Genomic DNA, 21,274 nt, shown 5'->3' on the forward strand with positions numbered 1-21,274 from the left:
CTGAACAAAGGAATAGAATTCTAAAAGTGCTTTTTAGATGCTTTCGATTTGTGGTGCCGGAGAAGACTCTTGGGAGTCCCTTGGACAGCAAGGAGATCAAACCAGTCAATCTAAAGAACATTGTATTTGAGGAACCGAGCATGGTCCACAGAATTCCTTTTCCCTGTCCGTCCTTTAAAAATTTTGAACAACAGATGAAATGCATTATACTCCGTAGGACTATATTGAGAATTTGGATTACTTGAGAATCTTTTGGATTGTGACTTTCATAAATTAACATTTTAACAATCATACATGTTTTAATTAGAGATAAGTTATATCTGAATCAGTGAACAGTTTGAATTTTAAAAGCTCTTTGAATTATGACTTAATTAAATGTAATTACTAAAACTAGGCTAATGAAGTATATGCTACTAGGAAGTTGATGTTTCCAAAGCAGTTATGTATTATTCAGATGGAATGGATTGCTTTGAAATGTCAGAAATTATTTCATTTATTTCTTCTGCAGTAACCTTTCTTTTTTGTACTGTGAGCAAAATTATTTTCACAGAGAGGTAGCCAAATTATTTAAGCTGTAATTTATCCCCTAGAAAAACACTGATTTCTACTCCAGTAAAATAAAACTGAATGGCTTTCCATTATATTAATGAAAGGTAGCAGCAGTTGATCTAGAGCAGTTCCTTTCTACCATAATGAAGAGAGTGCCAGAATCGGTGTGCTAGGAGGCAAGGGGTTGATTTAAGCTAGTTTGGGGATGCTTCTGTCTCAAAACATCCATCCTCAGAAACAGTTACTGATTTTCAGAGATGAATGAATATGCTTTGACTTGACGTTTCAAGACATAAAGAAAAATAACAGTATAGAATCTTCTTATGCTTTTACATGTTTCTACAGAAATATGTCAGAGACATTTCCAGTGTGGACGGAAGCGGGGCGGAGGGGAGGGGAAGTGGGAGAGAAATAGCTTTGTCTTTGTTTTAAAGAATTGAAAGACAATTGAGTTTTGTTTTATGTTCAGATGAGAGGAGAAGCAAACCTATCAAAGCCTCATTGAGCAAAATAGATGGCAGACAGCTACTGGGTCTTGTGTAATCTAAAGAAAAATAGTTACTTAGTGGACACATCAAAATATATAGATGGAAGAATTCTAGAGACCATGGCTGTCCAGTGACTCATTTAAAATTGAAGAATGGAAGCCTCAGGAAGTCACAATGCCAGCTGCTGCTGCTGCTGCTGCTAAGTCACTTCAGTCGTGTCCGACTCTGTGCGACCCCATAGACGGCAGCCCACCAGGCTCCCCCGTCCCTGGGATTCTCCAGGCAAGAACACTGGAGTGGGTTGCCATTTCCTTCTCCAATGCATGAAAGTGAAAAGTGAAAGGGAAGTCGCTCAGTTGTATGTGACTCTTAGCAACCCCATGGACTGCAGCCTACCAGGCTCCTTCGCTAGTCAGTATTTAAAATCATTTGTTGATTTAGCCACGTGCTCAGTAAATATTTCTGATATACTCACTATGTGCAGTGGTAGATGTTGGTTTCCTGCCCACAGCTCTTCAGAGCACACACTCAGTTGTTTAGCTTCCTACTCTAAGCATCCATAGATCTTTGCTTGAGGGCTTTCTATGGAGTCAGGAATTCACAGAATTCAACACTTTCAACCAGTGATGACTGGTGTGGGTGAATACTAGCAATCTTCTCACTCTTCGGATATAACAATGTTGAGCCATGTTTGAGAGCGTCCTAGCATTCTTGGAGGAACTTGGTTGGCTGTCTGCTCTCTGAAAGTGAAAGTGAAGTCGCTCAGTCATGCTCAACTCTTTGCGACCCCATGGATAGTAGCCTGCACCAAGCTCCTCAGTCCATGGGATTTTCCAGGCAAGAGTACTGGAGTGGGTTGCCATTTCCTTCTCCAGGGAATCTTCCCAACCCAGGGATTGAACCCAGGTCTCTCACATTGTAGACAGACGCTTTACCGTCTGAGCCACCAGGGAAGACCTGGTTTCTGCTCTCTAGCATACCTTGTTTTGAATTGCTTTACCACCATGTCTTACTTCCCCACTTTCCTAGCAGTATTTTCTGGGATCACCTCCCTAATTAAACGGAGTCTCAGTGTCTACTCACACAATGCTAGAAACCTCTTGTTAAAGACCTCATCTGTAGAGGGTAAAGATATTGAGCAGAGGAGGACAGGCTTGTTCAAGGGTCATAGACACCTTACTGTGATGGACCTCCAGCCACATGTGGAGTGCAAAATTGATGGAGACTGTCACCTCACAGGGCTCAGGCTGCCAAAAGGGTTGTACTGATCTTTGGATCAGACTTGCACTCATTAATTCTGTGGAATACCCAGTATGATAACTACTGTTGTTCTCCCTGATTTATAGAGGATAAAAATATCAGATGGTGCTGTGAGAAACATTAACAGGGATACCTAACTTTGGTTTGAATTAGAAAAGCTGGAGAAGTTGTCTGCAACAAAGAAAACTTCCTGGCTATAATTTAGGTGTGGAAAGAATTTATTCCAGAATCTCAGTTAGGAATGGTGGCACATTTTGGTCTGCTCCAGAATTTCTCCCCAAGGACCCCAACCAGTTTTTGTGAAAACCTTATATACCCTAAGTCTACGTGCCCAAACCCACCTCCCCAAATTCCCTGAAACTAGTCTGAACAAAGGAAAAGAAAGATACAATCACAGTTAACCCGTGATTCATTAAGCCTAGGTAGTTGCTGCTAAGTTGCTTCAGTTGTGTCCGACTGTGTGAGACCACATAGACAGCAGCCCGCCAGGCTCCCCCGTCCCTGGAATTCTCCAGGCAAGAACACTGGAGTGGGTTGCCATTTCCTTCTCCAATGCATGAAAGTGAAAACTGAAAGTGAAGTCGCTCAGTTGTGTCCGACTCTTCACGATCCCATGGACTGCAGCCTACCAGGCTCCTCTGTCCATGGGATTTTCCAGGCAAAAGTACTGGAGTGGGGTGCCATTGCCTTCTCTGAAGCCTAGGTAGTTAGCAGTGGACAATTACCAATAAGCCCGTGGTCATACCCCAATAAGCATAATAGAATTTATGACTCTATTCAGTCTCACAGATAATTAGGGTATTCTTTTAGGTGTCAGAGAGTCTAGGTTTGAGCCCTGGGGCTCTTCCATCCGGGGGGTCTGCTTTTCCAGTTGGTATGTCATTTCCATAGATATTGGACTTACAGCTCAAAGTCCACAGTCCAGCCCAAGATGGAGTCCTGCTTTCAAGATGGAGCCTGTTCTGTCTGTTTCCTCCTTCAGTACTAACTTTGGAAAAATTAACACATATTTACTGTTAGGACATCATATGCTGTTAAGATCAAGTGCTGTGAACTTTTTGGTCATGAGTCAAGAAAATCTGAGTTGTGTGAATCAGTAGGGAGAAGTATAGAAACTGGAATATTTTGGTGGATTAAATTTTAATGTTTTAGTTGATGATATCCCAAGCTTCAATTGAATCATAGATTAAAGGAAATTAAAGCTAGGTCATCAGCATTTTAGATGTGTTTGTTCAGTTCTGGTCTGAATTTCCTGGGATATTTGGTAGCTGAAAATAACATATTTATCTTATTATATTCTACTTTGACTTTTATCCTATAGTTTAAATAATGTATTTATTGATGTCCTTTGGAACACTAAAAAAGATTTCAAGCAGATTCTTATTAAAATTTACCAGATGAAGAAATAAGTTGCTGCACTTAATGTTTAATAGGAATTGATTTCCTCGGAAGTTCAAAAACATGAAACTCTGAAATCACAGTCCACTTGGAGTTCCACCCTGATTTCTTATAAGAGTGAACGTGGTCTCTATTTTCACTCATTTGAGGCTTTTTAGAAGTTATATACTGTACTCTGATGCAGTGTGTGTGCCTATGTTTATGCAGGCATTTATGGGTATGTGCATTTTGTTGTTATTTTTACTCTAGGATTTCTAATAGTTCTTTATAAGCTTGTGATAGTCATTTATCCATTATCTGTCTGTTCAATGGCAGTTCATACATTTCAGATGGTAGCATTGAATATACACATACCATTATCTCAAACCAAAACAACTTAACTTTCCTGCTTTAAAAAACTACATTTTTAATGTAGATGAAATGAGCATTTATATAGAAAAAGAAGAAAAAGAAATGCAAAAAAGCAAAATTGCTGTCTGAGGAGGCCTTACAAATAGCTGTGAAAAGAAGAGAAGCAAAAAGCAATGCAGAGAAGGAAAGATAGACCCATTTGAATGCAGAGTTCCAAAGAATAGCAAGGAGAGATAAGAAAGCCTTCCTCAAAAGCAAAGTAATAGGGGAAAACAATAGAATGGGAAAGACTAGATATCTCTTCAAGAAAATTAGAGAGACCAAGGGAACATTTCATGCAAAGATGGGCACAGTAAAGGAGAGAAATGGTATGAACCTAACAGAAGCAGAAGATCTTAAGAAGAGGTGGCAAGAATACACAGAACTGTACAAAACAGATCTTCATGACCCAATTAATCTCGATGATGTGATCACTCACCTAGAGCCAGACATCCTGGAATGTGAAGTCAAATGGACCTTAGGAAGCATCATTGCGAACAAAGCTAGTGGAGGTGATAGAATTCCAGTTGAACTATTTCAAATCCTAAAAGATGATGCTGTGAAAGTGCTGCACTCAATATGCCAGCAAATTTGGAATGCTCAGCAGTGGCCACAGGATGGAAAGGTCAGTTTTCATTCCAATCCCAAAGAAAGGCAATGCCAAAGACTGCTCAAACTACTGCACAATTGCACTCATCTTACATGCTAGCACAGAGAAGGCAATGGCACCCCACTCCAGTACTCTTGCCTGGAAAATCCCATGGACAGAGGAGCCTGGAAGGCTGCGGTCCATGGGATCGCTGAGGGTCGGACACTACTGCGCAACTTCCCTTTCACTTTTCACTTTCATGCATTGGAGAAGAAAATGGTAACCCACTCCAGTGTTCTTGCCTGGAAAATCCCAGGGACAGGGGAGCCTGGTGGGCTGCCGGCTATGGGGTTGCACAGAGTCAGACATGACTTATGTGACTTAGCAGCAGCAGCAGCAGCACATGCTAGCAAAGGAATGCTCAAAATTCTCCAAGATAGTCTTGAACATCACTTAAACCCTGAACTTCCAGATGTTCAAGCTGGCTTTAGAAAAGGCAGAGGAACCAGAGATCAAATTTCTGGCATCCTCTGGATCATCGAAAAAGCAAGAGAGTTCCAGAAAAACCTGTATTTCTGCTTTATTGACTATGCCAAAGCCTTTGACTGTGTGGATCACAATAAACTGTGGAAAATTCTGAAAGAGATGGGAATACCAGACCACCTGACCTGCCTCTTGAGAAACCTATATGCAGGTCAGGAAGCAACAGTTAGAACTGGACATGGAACAACAGACTGGTTGCAAACAGGAAAAAGAGTAAGTCAAGGCTGTATATTGTCACCCTGCTTATTTAACTTCTATGAAGAGTACATCATGAGAAACGCTGGGCTGGATGAAGCACAAGCTGGAATCATGATTGTTGAGAGAAACATCAATAACCTCAAATATGCAGATGACACCACCTTTATGGCAGAAAGTGAAGAAGAACTAAAGAGCCTCCTGATGAAAGTGAAAGAGGAGAGTAAAAAAGTTGGCTTAAGGCTCCACATTCAGAAACCTAAGATTATGACATCTGGTCCCATTACTTCATGGCAAATAGATGGAGAAACAATGGAAACAATAACAGATTTTATTTTTTTGGGCTCCAGAATCACTGCAGATGGTGACTACAGCCATGAAATTAAAAGACGCTTACTCCTTGGTAGAAAAGTTATGACCTGCCTAAATACCATATTATAAAGCAGAGACATTACTTTGCCAACAAAGGTCCATCTAGTTAAGGCTATGGTTTTTCCAGTAGTCATGTATGGATGTGAGAGTTGTATTATAAAGAAAGCTGAGCACCGAAGAATTGATGCTTTTGAACTGTGGTGTTGGAGAAGACTCTTGAGAGTCCTTTAAACTACGAGGAGATCCAACCAGTCCATCCTGAAGGAAATCAGTTCTGAATGTTCATTAGAGGGACTGATGCTGAGGCTGAAACTCCAATACTTTGGCCTCCTGATTTGAAGAACTGACTCATTTGAAAAGACCCTGTTCCTGGGAAAGATTGAAGGCGGGAGGAGAAGGGGACGATGGAGGATGAGATGTTTGGATGGCATCAATGACTCAGTGGACATGAGTTTGGGTAAACTCTGGGCATTGGTGAAGGACAGGGAGGCTTGGTGTGCTGCAATCCATGCGGTCACAAAGAGTTGGACACAACTGAGTGACTGAAGTGAACTGAGCTGAATGAACATTTCCTTTGGTGAACATTATGTGCTTTTTTCCATCTAGGATGGAGTTCCAATTGTGTCATGAGCCTCATAATAAATGTTGCTTGGGGTGTGAGTACTGGAACATACTAGTAATTAGGTCATTAAACATAGTAAGACACCTGAAGTTAATCTCTTTTTCTTAGGTGTCTCTTAGATGACTGTGCTTGTTGATTTGTTCATGTAGTAGGCCAGGTCTTATGTAATACTTCAAGTTACAGGCATCATAGTGACAAGTTAAAACTGTTCTGCAAATATGCAATCTAATGGCAGTTACCTGACAAATAAATGTAAAATGGTGCTTAGTAAAAGAAACAGAAGCAAACTTTCTTTTTAAAAAGGCCAAAATTAGTTTCTAGTTTTTTTGAGTAAGCTAAAGAAATTAGTATTAAATTCTGTTCACATTTTAAAGCAAATGATAAAGTTAAAAGAACAAATGACAGCTAAATGTGCTTTAATGATTATTAAATAGTCTATTAATATGTGGATGTTGCATATATAAAGGACTCACTGTCCCTAAGAAGTAGGTCATTCTGCATTCCCATATAGCAGGACATGAGAGGAGTAAGTACTCAATTAGGGGTAAGAAGACCTCTGTTATACTGGGTTTTAGTACTCTTAGTTTTGGTTTTCTAATTTACAAAATGGAGATTGATAGTATCTTACTCACTATTTAATCTTAACAATTACGTTCTCTAAAAAGCACATGTTCTTAGGCTTCTAGCATAGAACTTGGAATGTGTACAAAGCTCAATATATATTTTTTCTTCCGAATGAATGTTGAGAGTTCAGAGAAGGACTAGATAATTTGTTTCTTCATTAAAGTCATTGAACAGCATCTTAGCAATAGTACGCTACTTTTGTCTCTTTGATAGAAACTGGTATTCAAGCATATAATCAAAATTTATATAGTCATTTCATATTGTATCATGTAACTAGTTTCTAAAGGCTAGTGAGTTGATGTAAAGAAATTGATAAACTTTTTTTGAAAGATAATTTGCTGATCTACTTCTCACAAAATATTAACTTGACACTAAGAGTTTTTTACCTTTGTTCATTAGAGAAATGTTTGAAAAATATTAATGGTTTTTCTTCATTATGAGCTAAGAAAATTTTCATCTCTTGGCTGCTTCATTTTTTGCTTTAATCTTCTGCTATAATTTTAAATTCTAGACCAAAAAAGAAGTTTTATGCCATAGGACTTCTGGATTTTTATATCATAAATATTTGCAAACTACTGAATGTAATTAAAGAGAAGATGGACACGCAGGAAAGACAAGGGATGAAGGAATGGTATCTTTCTGGATGCAGGAAGAGCTCACATCCAGGACATGGAGAGGGGAGTTCATTCTAGAAGAGTTATAGTCTCGTAAGGCCACCAACAGAAATTAAAATTCAAGCAAATACTATTGCCTGTTAGTAACAGGAAATTTGAACGAAAAAGCAATTGTACTTGTATTGGTACTATCAGTTGTAGGCGTTAGAAAACACATTCTAAAAAGCTTAAGGAAAAAAATATTGACTATAATTAAGAAGCCAACAGAAAGATGTAGCCTCTGGCACATAAAGGGTGAGGCTTTAAGCATTACAGCATTTGCAGCCGTTAACTACTCTTAGGGAATTGTATTTTCACGAAAAAGGAATAGGGAGATGAGATTCTATTTTTGGATAGATTTAGGCACCTGTTGATTTCTGTGGTCAGAGAAATAAGGTGGTATGATTTGCCAGCTATCAGAATCACGTGATTGAAAGAAACAAATAAAAATTATAGACCTAAGCAAACCCACACGTCTACTATAGTTTTTGAACCACCAACTTTCTTGATGTGAGGACTGCATGTATAATTTTTGCTGGCAAGATTCCACAGTTTAGGTGTTAGGATGAACAAACAAATGTTGGGTTTAATACAAAGCTGGAGTTTTTCTAGACAAGAGTAGATGAGGATGGATGTTTAAAGGAGATGTGGGATTAGAAAGAGTATGCTTACAATCACAGAGAAGGTTGGATCATAGGAACACAATAAATGGACAGATTGCATATTGTTATTGTTCAGTTGCTAAGTTGTCTGACTCTTTGCAACCCGGTGAACTACAGCCGGCCAGGCTTTCCTGTCCTTCACTATCTCCTGGAGTTTGCTCAAACTCATGTACATTGAGTTGATGATGCCATCCAACCATCTCATCCTCTGTTGTCCTCTTCTCCTTTTGCCTTCAGTCTTTCTCAGCATCAAGGTCTTACTCTTTGCATCAGATGGTCAAATTATTAGAGCTTCAGCATCAGTCCTTCCAATGAATATTCAGGATAGTGAGAACTAACAACTACCCTTTGTAGTAGACTTGTTATTATTCAGTAGCTCAGTTGTGTCCAACTCTTTTGACCCCATGGTTGGCACACTTTCTTATAAATCCCCTCATTAATCAGATTAAAGGGGGCTTCCCTGGTGGCTCAGACGGTAAAGCGTCTCTGCCTGTAATGTGGGAGACCTGGGTTGGATTCCTGTGTCGGGAAGATTCCCTAGAGAAGGAAATAGCAATCCACTCCAGCACTCTTGCCTGGAAAATCCCATGGACGGAGGAGCCTGATAGGCTACAGACAACACACTTTCTTATAAATCCCCTCATTTATCAGATTAAAAATAAAAATAACAGCTGGTAATACCATTCTGCTATATGGAATCTTTGAAGAAGAGACTTTACATGAGTTAAATAGACTCATAGCATAGTATGTGAACATACTATGAACATAAAGTTGTAAACATTTACTTTAATTCATATATAATTACCAGATAAAGCTAATAGATAAATTCTATGGATATTCCTGATTTTTATGTTTCAATTTGTGAAGCAATAGCTGATAATTTGTAGGGGGTGGTCCATACAAGCACTCTGCTCAGCACTTGATGTCAATTCTTTATTGTCTCTTATGCATAATGTGAATCAATGTAGGTTTATCACATGCTTTCAATCTAGTGATCTGGGAACAGATCTCTATATGGACCTGTGCCCATGTTTTTCTTTTTTTCTCTTCATAAACAACATTTTCATCATTCCAAACCCCAAACAGATATAATGGCATTTAAAACAAAAACAAAAACTTTTTTTAAGAACCACTGTCTTTAGTGCTTCAAGCTACTTTTAGCTATCTTTGGAAACTTCACTTACATTCATACCACCTCCCAAACACACATGAAGATACACAAAATTATACACATTCTGCGTCCCCCCTCACCAAAACATCTTCCTAAGTTGTTTTATTCACACAGTGCTGTAATCAGTGCTGCTGGTTATCCCATCTCATGCACCATGGTTGATTTGGGCACTAGTAGTCAATAGTAGTGGTGGGTCTGGTTGTATGCATGCATGCGAAGTCACTTCAGTCATGATGGACTCTTTGTGACTCTATAGACTGTAGCCCACCAGGCTTCTCTGTCCCTGGGATTCTCCAGGCAAGAATTTTGCAGTGGGTTGCTAAGCCCTCCTCCAGGGTTTCTTCCTGACCCAGGAATCAAACCCATGTCTCTTATGTCTGCTTCAATGGCAGGCTGGTTCTGGTTACCAGGTCAAATTGTTACTATGATATGTTAATCAAAAAAATTTGAAATTTAAATGATTTGAACTAAATAGTGTTGTTCTTGTTCGGCAAGAATCATTAACACAACTGCTTTGGAACATGGAGTATCCTTTATGTTGAGCTTTCCTGGTGGCTCAGTGGTAAACAATCTGCCTGCAGTGCAGGGGATGCAGGAGGAGTGGGTTCTGTCCCTGGATCTGGAAGATCCCCTGGGGGAGGAAACAGCAAGCCATTCTAATATTCTTGCCTGAAGAACCCCGTGGACAGAGGAGCCTGGTGGGCTGTAGTCCATAGGGTCACAAAGAGACATTACTGAGCATAGCGTGCACACACACACACACACACACACACATGCACACACACACACATCCTTAATGTGTATCCTATAGACTTCATATTTGGAAATAAAGAAAGATAAAATGAAAATGAATTTTTGTTTTTTTAAGTGATTTAGCAGGCAATAGAGTTGCCCCCAAATTTTCATGCTGTGGATCATATGTAGAGTCAAGTATATAACCCAGAAAATAAAGTTAGTAACTTGGACAGGAAGTTAATATCTATTTGAGTTTTAAATGTGTCATATATTTCAGATATTGGCTATAAAATCCTAATATTTGGTTCAAACACTTAAATCTGATCCTTGGCAACATCTTGTTCCCAGATTGAAGCTTTGTGCTTATGGTTCAGGTTTTTAACTTGAACTATTCATCAGAGGCTGCATTTTATAGGCAAGTAGCGTGCAAGGTACTGTCATTCACAGAATATTTTTATGATGGAATGGTCTATCTTGTCCAGATTGAATTTTTGACTCCCAGTAGACACTGGGAAACTAAAGTCATTTATCTGTCTGCTTGCTAGGGGATGTTTTAAATTTCAGTAAACAGCAGTATTGTATTAGCATGAACCATTTGGGTAAATTTGTTTCAAGGAGATAATAAATAACTAAACTACTTGGTTAAAAATCAGAAACAATTTGTTCCTGTCATCTGGTGGTGCTTAAATTAGGAAAAATAGCTCTCTAAAGGTGTAACTAATCTATGAATCTAGTTTGAGGCTTTATCCTATCAGATTTCACATAATGCACTGAAATCCACGGGTATCCCCCGTGGTGTAAAATATCTTCTAAGATGATTTATTTAATAATTTGCATGAAAATGTTCAACTAGAAGGATAGCAGGGAAAGAAGATGATTCAATTCTATGATCTGTGCCAGCGATAATTAGTTTATATACTATAGTTTTGCAGTCTTAAATGATACTGATATAACTGTGTACCTTCTGGAAAAGAGACTGAAAGAATTTTGAGTGATATGATAGGTAAACGATTTAGGAAGAACCATACACACACTTGTGCAAACACGCATGTTTGAGTTGATCAGCAGAGGAGGAATGTCTCAAATATCTGAAATTCTTAACTCCCACCTGTTTTAATATCTAGGAAGGTTTTGTGTTATATGGTCATACCATCCATGTATGACAAGACATATTCTTCAGATATAGCAGATTGCAGCAACTGGCCCAGCTGCCTCCACATCTTGTCACATGTGAATCAGGAGAGCCAGAACTTGATTCTTAGGTCAGTGTTAATAGTCTTCATCTTTGTTTCCCCACCATTTAGCACAGGGTGACGTCAGAAGAGTCCTGTTGAATGAGTGGAGTGTGTGGCTTCATCTCTTGGTCATGAGACCTCAATATTTTCCTGTACAAAGTCTAGGTGAGATGGAGGCAAGAAGCAGGGTAAAGGGAGAAGGAACTCAGCTGATTGATACTCTTGCCTCTCCTCCAATTTCCCCCACACAGACCATTAACTATTAGCTGTTTGTAAACAATATCTTTCCCTAATTTTCTTTTAGCATAGAGTTCATTTTAACCAAAATTTGTCCCTATGTAAACATCAGGACATAGAAGTAGGCCTGATTCACTGTGAATTGTCCTTTGTTCCTGGAAATTGTCCATTAACCCAATCGTCTAAAGATTGTTTCTGGATTTATTCTGGTGATTCAGTGATTTATGTGATTTGATTTCAGACTGATTTAGTTTAATGTAGCGGCACACATCTGAAAATATATATTTATGTTTTGTGTGTGTATATATTTATATACACACACATATATATATATATATAATAGCAGAGCTAATATGTACCTGAAAATATATATTTATATTTTGTGTTTGTATATATTTATATACACACACACATATATATATAATAGCAGAGCTAATATGTACCTCTATGAGGCAGAAGACATGGCTCTAAATGAATATGATAAGAAAGAGAATTACAATTATCATTATTATTAAAATTATGATTTTTCTCAAGTCTGTGTTCAAAATTATTTTTGAATCACAGTTACATAATTCTGAAATTATGTAAACAAAAGCCACAGTAAAGCAAATCACTGCAATTTTCCACAAGAAATTATGATGAATTATGATATAAAATGTTTTTATATAGTTACCCAGTTTAAAGGTCGCATGGATATTTGCCATTTATTTTAGCATCATGCTGCCATGTAGATGGACTAGGTTGAGAGATTAAATACAGAGTTACAGTTTTCCCAAATCCTGATGTCCTATGGTGATTTATCTTTACTAATGTTGATCAATTTAGCCTCTCTGTTAGATAAAATAAGGGAATAATGCAGTGTTCATGCTATCAAAATGGCACCCCACTCCAGTACTCTTGCCTGGAAAATCCCATGGACGGAGGAGCCTGGTGGGCTGCAGTCCATGGGGTCGCTAAGAGTCGGAGACGACTGAGTGACTTCACTTTCACTTTTCACTTTCATGCATTGGAGAAGGAAATGGCAACCCACTCCAGTGTTCTTGCCTGGAGAATCCCAGGGACGGGGAGCCTGGTGGTCTGCCGTCTATGGGGTCGCACAGAGTCGGACACGACTGAAGTGACTTAGCAGCAGCATGCTATCAACGCAGAGTCTGAGGTTTAAGAAAGGAAAGTGTACTTTTAAAGGTTAAAGAAAATCTTCTGAGCCAAAAGCAATGTCAGTTTATTGAAGAGAAGAAATTGTGTTTTAATACATTGGACACAATCAGGTGCACATTCCACTTAGGTCTATGTTCTCTTATTGAAACGTGACAGCCTGTCTAAGCATATGTGTTTGATTAAGGACTTCTGAGATACGTTGTTGTCATATAAAAAAGACACACTTGTTTTTCTTTGTGTTTACATTTTGACTGGCAATCTTGATTCCAGCTTGTGCTTCTTCCAGCCCAGCATTCCTCATGATGTATTCTGCATATAATTTAAATAAGCAGGGTGACAATATACAGCCTTGATGTACTCCTTTTCCTATTTTGAAAAGATCCTGATGCTGGGAAAGATTGAAGGTGGGAGGAGAAGGGGATGACAGAGGATGAGATGGTTGGATGGCATCACCAACTCAGTGGACATGGGTATGAGTAAACTCTGGGCGTTGGTGATAGACAGGGAGGCCTGGCGTGCTGCAGTCCATGGAGTTGCAAAGAGTTGGACACGACTGGGTTACTGAACTGAACTGATGTTTTGACCATGTTAGACTTGGGCTTTGTATAAGGAAAGAGCTCCTTAAATGTAGAAATATAAAATACCTGGTCACAAGAAGTACTGATGTTTAGCATGCGGTATTACTTTATGCCTAATATATTTTGTTTTCAGCTTGCTTAAAAAATTTTTTTTAAAAAGCCAGGTTTGGCATTATGTGTCTTCTGATTTCAAGAAAATTGTCTGTAAATCCATACATAAAAGTTACATACAGTTAGCAATACACATTTTTAATAACAATTTTAGCAGCAATATAGAGCTTCTAAAAGAAAGGGCAAGTGGTGAGGTTTTATATAAAGTATAATACAGTAACAAAGGAAAAATACTGAAATTCTCAAAAAGATTTTTCTCTATTTTAATTTTTATTTCACCTTCAGTCACAGTCTATCTTAATAGAGTCAAATACTTAGCTTGAGTTAAAACTAGTGTTTCTTTATCACACCTTACCCTCTTCTAACACTGTGTGTGATACTCTTCATCTTATATATAATAAGTAAATTCTCTTTGTTGCTATGACCACGTGTCACACATAAGAAAAGATTTTAAGTAATCATTTTAGTCCATTAGCTCTGGTTCCATGGACTAAGTGTAATCCTAGATAAATGAATTATTTTATATAGTTATCTGAACATTTTGTTTTACCTAAAAATAGAGGTGGGTATCTTTAACTTTCTTTGTGTCTTTCTTGGCACAGATATATTTACAAATAGGTGTTGAATGAGTGTTGAAACGGTGCTACTGAACCGCATGAAATTTAATGCTATTTTTCCTTGTTTTCCGCATGTTCCAGTTTGGTAAATATAAGTAATCAGTTGACAAACATAATATCTAAAATGAGGTAAACTTATTCAGTGTTTTAACTTTTGATAGAATCCACAATCTAAATTGAAAATTGTCTCCTAAGTATAAATTACAGGATTCCATGAAGGATCAATAAACTAGTAATTGGATTTGAGGCTCAGGAGAATTCCAAAGATTCTCTTGATTTATGTATGTGATGAGTTCTGATTTGTATTTTACCTTTGTTACAAACCTAATACTATAAGTAAGAAATGTTCCATGATACAGAAGTCTTATGTGTGTGAAAATTCTCTAGCTACTTATTCTTTTTAAACAAACTACTATTAAATGGTAATTTAAAAAATGTTAATGATACTAAATGAAATTAAAACTCCCGTTTCATTCAGTATTACAAATCATATATTCTTATATTTATTTATATAGCGTTTGGTTGGTTATTTGGTCTTCAGAGAGATCTGTATTTTTTTGAGAGATCTGTATTTTTTTGGTCTTCAGAGAGATCTGTATTTATTTGAGAAACAGATCTGTATTTATTTGAGAAAATTTATATAGTGTTTGGTTGGTTATTTGGTCTTCAGAGAAATCTGTATTTTTTTGAGAGATCTGTATTTTTTTGGTTATTTGGTCTTCAGAGAGATCTGTATTTTTTTGAGAGATCTGTATTTTTTTGGTCTTCAGAGAGATCTGTATTTATTTGAGAAACATCACAGTATGTTTCTCAAATAAAAAGGCAGAATCTGTGACCCTGCCCAAATCAAAACAAAACAAGATCTCAATCTTTTCTTCTTTTGGAGATTATAATGTGTATTCATACACTGAAGCTGTATGAATTCCTACTGAAAAGAGACAATTTTAACTTTATCATTTATTCTGAAATCATGACCATAGAATAGTTTTGCCTATAAAAAATCTATTACATCTTTGAGAACTAATAATTTTCTTTAGAACATACTTTAAGAAGCACTAATTTAGTCTATTTTCCCCAAGTAATTAAACAAAATTCTATCAATTGTGTTTTTGTTAATAAACTTTTGGATTGTCCTTGTTTGTAAATGTTTAAGAGACAGAGAAAAGTACACTTTTACATGATACTCAAAATACAAAAGACATACAGAAGATGAAGAATACGCATCTTCAATCAGTTCAGGAAAAGAAATCAGTATATATGTATTATTTTTAAATTGCATAGAACTAGCCTTGTAGATAGAAAAAACAAGAATGTAAAATTCCTTGATAGTTGTTTTATCCACTTTCCTTTCCATTTTTCCTCTGTAACACAATTTATGTCCATAATTTACACTTATGCTGACATATTCAACAAAATTGATAGCTAGTAAAAATGTCCACACACATTCATTCTTGAAAAGTTAACACTCATTTGCTACTTTAGTAGAATATGAGACCATTAAAGTGTTGGATTATCTGTTATTTTTGCTGTCTAAATTCACAGACAATCTTGATTCCTTATCTGAGTCTCCTGAAGAAATTCCTGCCAATATCATGCAGTTACACTTTTCTTCAAAGAATAATTTCAACACTTGATATATATTTTTTAAACATCATGGTTTTAGCCAAATTTTAACAAGCCAGTTATTCACTTGTCTAGAATTATCCTATCATTTCATGATTTAGGTGAAAGAGACAGAGAGAGAGAGTGTGTGTGTGTGTATATGTATAAATTATTGTGTAAAGGATTTTTCCATTTTTTCCTGACAAATTGACCTCAGATTTGCACTGAGATATTTTGCCCTATTGCAAGACATGATTTTCTAATGTCACTGATATAGTGTTTTAATATGTTCTTGTAGAAAATATTGGCTAATATTTATGCATCTTTGTGGAATATATCATAAAAGGATTACTCTGTGAGGCTTATTATTTCATATGTGAATAAAATATATTGTTTGATCCAATATGTTTTTATGTTTTTAATCAAATCAATAAAGCATTCCTTTTTCCTTTCTTCATAGAGCAATGAAGTTGTCTACTACAATGCAAAGGATGATCTTGATGTGAGTATTAAAAGTTTTACATTATATTACAGGCTAAACTTGACTAGGGTGAATGGCTTTCTAAACAAGCTGACCATGTAGTACATTTAGTTGGATTCATGTTCCCATCCAGCCTTAAAATTGTAGTGCTTATAGGCATTAACACCTATTTACGTTCAAACTGTTTTTCTCTCATCTTAGACATGCTACAGTTAATTCTGTTATCCAAAAATTTCATTTTAGTTCTACATATTCTTGAAATCCTGCTAACTTCATCAGGTTTGCTGGAGTTGGGCCATTTCACGTAAAATTTTTAAGAATTTGTAAAGAATTGTAAGATAATATATTTTACAATTCATTATAACTATTTTGGGGTAGTTTTAAGTGCTCTAGATATGTTAATAGTATTGCTCTTGTAAACCCTTAGATGGTGAATGAAAAATGAACTGTGTTTTATGATTGGCATATTGGTTCAGCTATTACAGAGAGACTGAAATATGCTAACCTGAAAAGGCTAAAGCAAAACAAAAGATTATTCCTCTCTAATGGCACTTTTTTTTTTCTTTTTCTTTTTTTTAATTTATTTTTTATTTTACTTTACAATTCTGTATTGGTTTTGCCATACATTGACACACTTTCTGTGTGCAAGGCCTAATAGAGCGACTCTCTATAATCCAGGCCCTGCAAATCTTTCTCTCATGATTTTTTCCTTTCCTCAAAATTGCTTTTCCATTTTATGGTCCAAAGTGGATGCTGCAATATCCACAATGATATTTGCATTCTGTACATCAGAAAGAAGTCAGATGGCACTGAAGGTCATATACAGAAGACACATCTGTCTGCACCTGTTGTCTACTGCTTAATTGCTAGTGTTACCTAGTTGCCCGAAGATGTGCAGTGTAATTCCCCATCTTCCTCCCACCTCCCCGTAAGCATGTAGGTGAATAAAATATCAGGTTCCATTACCAAAGAAAGAATAGAGAGAAAACTAGTTGGGAGTTAATTAGTAGTTTCTATACTTAACTTCAATTTGCTCTTCCTGGCATATTGAAGTTAGTACCCACATCTACCCCTTCAATTGAGTGACTTCTATCAGTTCAGTTCAGTTCAGTCGCTCAGTTGTGTCCGACTCTTTGCTACCCCATGAATCGCAGCACGCCAGGCCTCCCTGTCTATCACCAGCTCCCGGAGTTCACCCAAACACATGTCCATTGAATCGGTGATGCCATCCAGCCATCTCATCCTCTGTCATTCCCTTCTCCTCCTGCCCCCAATCTCTCCCAGCATCAGGGTCTTTTCCAATGAGTCAACTCTTTGCATGAGGTGGCCAAAGTATTGGAGTCTCAGCTTCAGCATCATTCCTTCCAATGAACACCCAGGACTGATCTCCTTTAGGATGGACTCATTGGATCTCCTTGCAGTCCAAGGGACTCTCAAGAGTCTTCTCCAACACCATAGTAAACTTATATTAATATAGTCAAATTCTTCAACTTGAAATGAAGCAAAAAATTCTCATTTATAGTAAAATGATGATAACATTTTATGCTGTGTTTAGTATTATTTAGTTCTTAATGCATATGTTTTGATCACTGTGACCAAAATGTTTTCTGCAATAGAAATATATAGTCTTTATTTTTAATTAATTTTTTATTGAAGGATAATTGCTTTACAGAATTTTGCTATTTCTGTCAAACCTCAACATGAATCAGCCATAGGTATACATATATCCCCTCCCTTTTGAACCTCCCTCCCATCTCCCTCCCCACCCCACCCCTCTAGGTTGATACAGAGCCCCTGTTTGAGTTTCCTGAGCCATATAGCAAATTCCCGTAGGTTATCTATTTTATACATGGTAATGTAAGTTTCCGTGTTGCTCTTCCCATACATCTCACCCTCTCCTTCCCTCTCCCCATGGCCATAAGTCTATTCTCTATGGCTGTTTCTCCATTGTTGCCTTGTAAATAAATTCTTCAGTACCATTTTTCTAGATTCTGTATATATGCATTAGAGTATGGTATTTATCTTTCTCTTTCTGACTCTCTTCACTCTGTATAATAGGTTCTAAGTTCATCCACCTCATTAGAACTGACTCAAATGTGTTCCTCTTTAAGGCTGAGTAATATTCCATTGTGTATATGTACCTCAACTTCTTTATCCATTCATCTGTCGATGGACATTCTAGGTTGCTTCCATGTTCTAACAGTTGTAAATAGTGCTACAGTGAACAATGGGACACCTGTTTCTCTTTCAATTTTGGTTTCCTCAGGGTATATGCCTAGGAGTGGGATTGCTGGGTCATATGGTGATTTTATTCCTAGGTTTTTAAGAAAATGAAAGACAGTTAAGAAGTGTAAGTAAATACTGAAGTAAATATTCACTTTAGGACTTTTAGTGGTTATAGCTTTTTTTTTCCTTAAGTTTGTTGCTTGTCAGATGAACTTGGACCTATATAGATGATGAAATTAATTCACTCTCACCAAACATTTTGCAATATATGGTTGGATTTAGTTGGTTCTTATACTCCAACTTTATATATGTAATGATATTTTTTATTTATCAAGTGTTTGTACATTTGTACATAAGTACATTATGTTTCTACATTTGTACATTATGTGTGCACATAATGCCATTTCGTTTTAATTTGAATTGGCTTACTCTCACTGTTATTTATTTCACTTTTCTGTTTACCAATTTAGGGCTTCCCTGGTAGCTCAGTTGCTTGCAGTTCAGGAGACCCAGGTTCAAGCTTTGGGTTGGGAAGATCCCCTGGAGAGGGAAATGGCAACCCACTCTAGGTCCTTGCCTGGAAAATCCCGCGATCAGAGGAGCCTGGCAGGCTGCAGTCCATGGGGTCACAAAGAGTTGGGCACGGCTGAGAGACTAACATACCAATTTAGTTGTATATTTTTATTGCTCAAAGTCCACAAAGCCATATTCATTATGAAAAATCGGCAACTGGAGATTATATGATGTGAGCTTATAATCTCATACATCAATATCTAATAGCTAATGAACACAGGAACTAATTAGAATGCTAAATATTGAAATAATGTTATCAATTAATAAATTTGTCCTCATTTGTTTGAATGGGATATAAATATCTGAGTTCTAAATAAATTTTCTATTCTCTAGAATAGTTATATATTTAACCTATGAGTGGACTTTGAAACCAAGGGGCTGAAGTCTTGCCAGTAATGTGAAGCTGTAGCAAATAGGTAGACCAGATTTAACTGTAGACATATTTTGATATGCTGACACAAAAGCCAAGGAGTTTGATTGCCTTTGGATGTCATACATTTTCCAGCTTGCCCCAATTCCACTCTCTTTGTTGTCTTATTCTCTGTCTATATCACACGTCTACACACATAAAAAATAATGTAGAATTGCCTTAACATAATACAGGGATAGAATCCTCAGCACACCAACATTTAAGGAACGGTCTTGAAGGCAGGGTAGGGTGGGTAGAATAAGAATAGATGGAAATGAGGAAAAAGTAGCTTTCATAATAGAAGTAAATCGTATGTAAAAGCCCATAACTTTAGTTGATGTTGAGTTAAAGACTAGTTGTTTCTATTTTTCTTCTATGTTTGTTTATTTGTCCATCACCAAGATTTGAATATAAAGAATGATATATTCAAATGTAATCTATTGATTTTGTTCATTATAATGATGCTACATGGCTTCACTTAAAGGTAAAGCACGCATTTAAAGGTGATCAGTTATCTTTTTGGAGTATAACTTTCTATTAGCTACATCTGAATTCGTTTGTGGAGAGCTGTCACGTTGTAAGCTTTTCAAGGACTTTGATATAAGACAGTTCCTCAGGGGCATTTTATAATCTCCATGCTACTCTAGATCAATGCTATTTATATTCACCTTCTGGGTATAAAAATAAAAACTTAGTGACAGCCAGGTTTAGCTAAAGTGGTGACTGAAATAAGGGCAAAAGTAATGTCCCTTAGGATTGTTTAATATTACATAAAAACTATGACTGTAGCCATTCACACAGATTTTTGCTTTGGAACTTCAAAATGTATTACTGGGCTAAAGTATTTGGTTATTTGGTTAGCCACAATTCTCCTGGTAGACATAAGGTACATAAGGTACATAGCTATGCTGTATCTAGTATTTGCTTAAATATTTTAAGATAAAATAGAGATGATATTTCACTCCTAAATCCTTCCATATGAAACTATTTTCTCCAATTAATAACAATACATACACGTATAATTACTATGTATCAGTACATTGTTATATGGAGGAAATAGAGTTTGATACTGAAGAGGTTGTATTCCAGAGTTCCACTGCAAGCATTTGAATCCCAGATGTGCCATTTTCTAGCCTGGTGATTTGGCAGTCACCTAACCTCTGTTTTTTCCCTCTTGGCCTGAAAAATAAAGGTAATAGTTATACCTACCTCATACAGTTACTGTGAAAATTAAATTAGTTAATGCATAGAAAGCATTTAGAACATTCCCTGTCTTACAGTAGGCAATCTAGAAATATTAGTGAGTGTAATTTTTTAAATGAATAATTATTAATATTATTACAATGCATTTAATATTGATTTGAAGTGATTTTAGTTCCACATGGGGACATATTTATGCATGTGGCTGTGTTAACAATAATTAAAGAGTACTAATTTGAGTTATTTTATTGTTAAGAATATCCTTATATTTGTGTGAAAAACTTAAGAAAATGTTTAACAAAATAAAAATTGAAATAGAATCTTCTAAAACACATTTAGAAACACATGTGACTGCAATGCAGAAATTGGTTGTAAAATCCTTGTGAGTGGTATATATCCAGGTTAGAAAAGATAATTAAATGTCTAAATAAAATGGAAAATAGCTAACAATGCAACAGTTAGTTATGAAATTCCACATTCAGGTTCTCCTTAGTTTTCATGGGTGGAGATACCACTATACCAATGAGGAACTGCCCTCTCCTTAGTTTTGAAATTTATTTAGGTTCTTGTTTAGGTTTTTAGAGACATCTGTCCCA

The 21,274-nt window shown here is 36.7% G+C and overlaps 1 protein-coding gene across 13 annotated transcripts in view; it reads left to right on the plus strand.

Annotated features, from left to right (window-relative positions):
- The window catches only part of CACNA2D1 (calcium voltage-gated channel auxiliary subunit alpha2delta 1), a 539,624-nt gene that overhangs the window by 313,933 nt on the left and 204,417 nt on the right, over nucleotides 1-21,274 (plus strand). For all 13 annotated transcript variants that reach the window (XM_040260717.1, XM_040260719.1, XM_040260724.1 and 10 more), the window contains exon 5: nucleotides 16,250-16,291. In XM_040260717.1, the coding sequence (XP_040116651.1) occupies nucleotides 16,250-16,291 (42 nt within the window). The remainder of the gene's footprint in view (nucleotides 1-16,249; nucleotides 16,292-21,274) is intronic.

This window comes from Oryx dammah, unplaced genomic scaffold, assembly GCF_014754425.2.
Source record: "Oryx dammah isolate SB20612 unplaced genomic scaffold, SCBI_Odam_1.1 HiC_scaffold_18, whole genome shotgun sequence".
NCBI lineage: Eukaryota > Metazoa > Chordata > Mammalia > Artiodactyla > Bovidae > Oryx > Oryx dammah.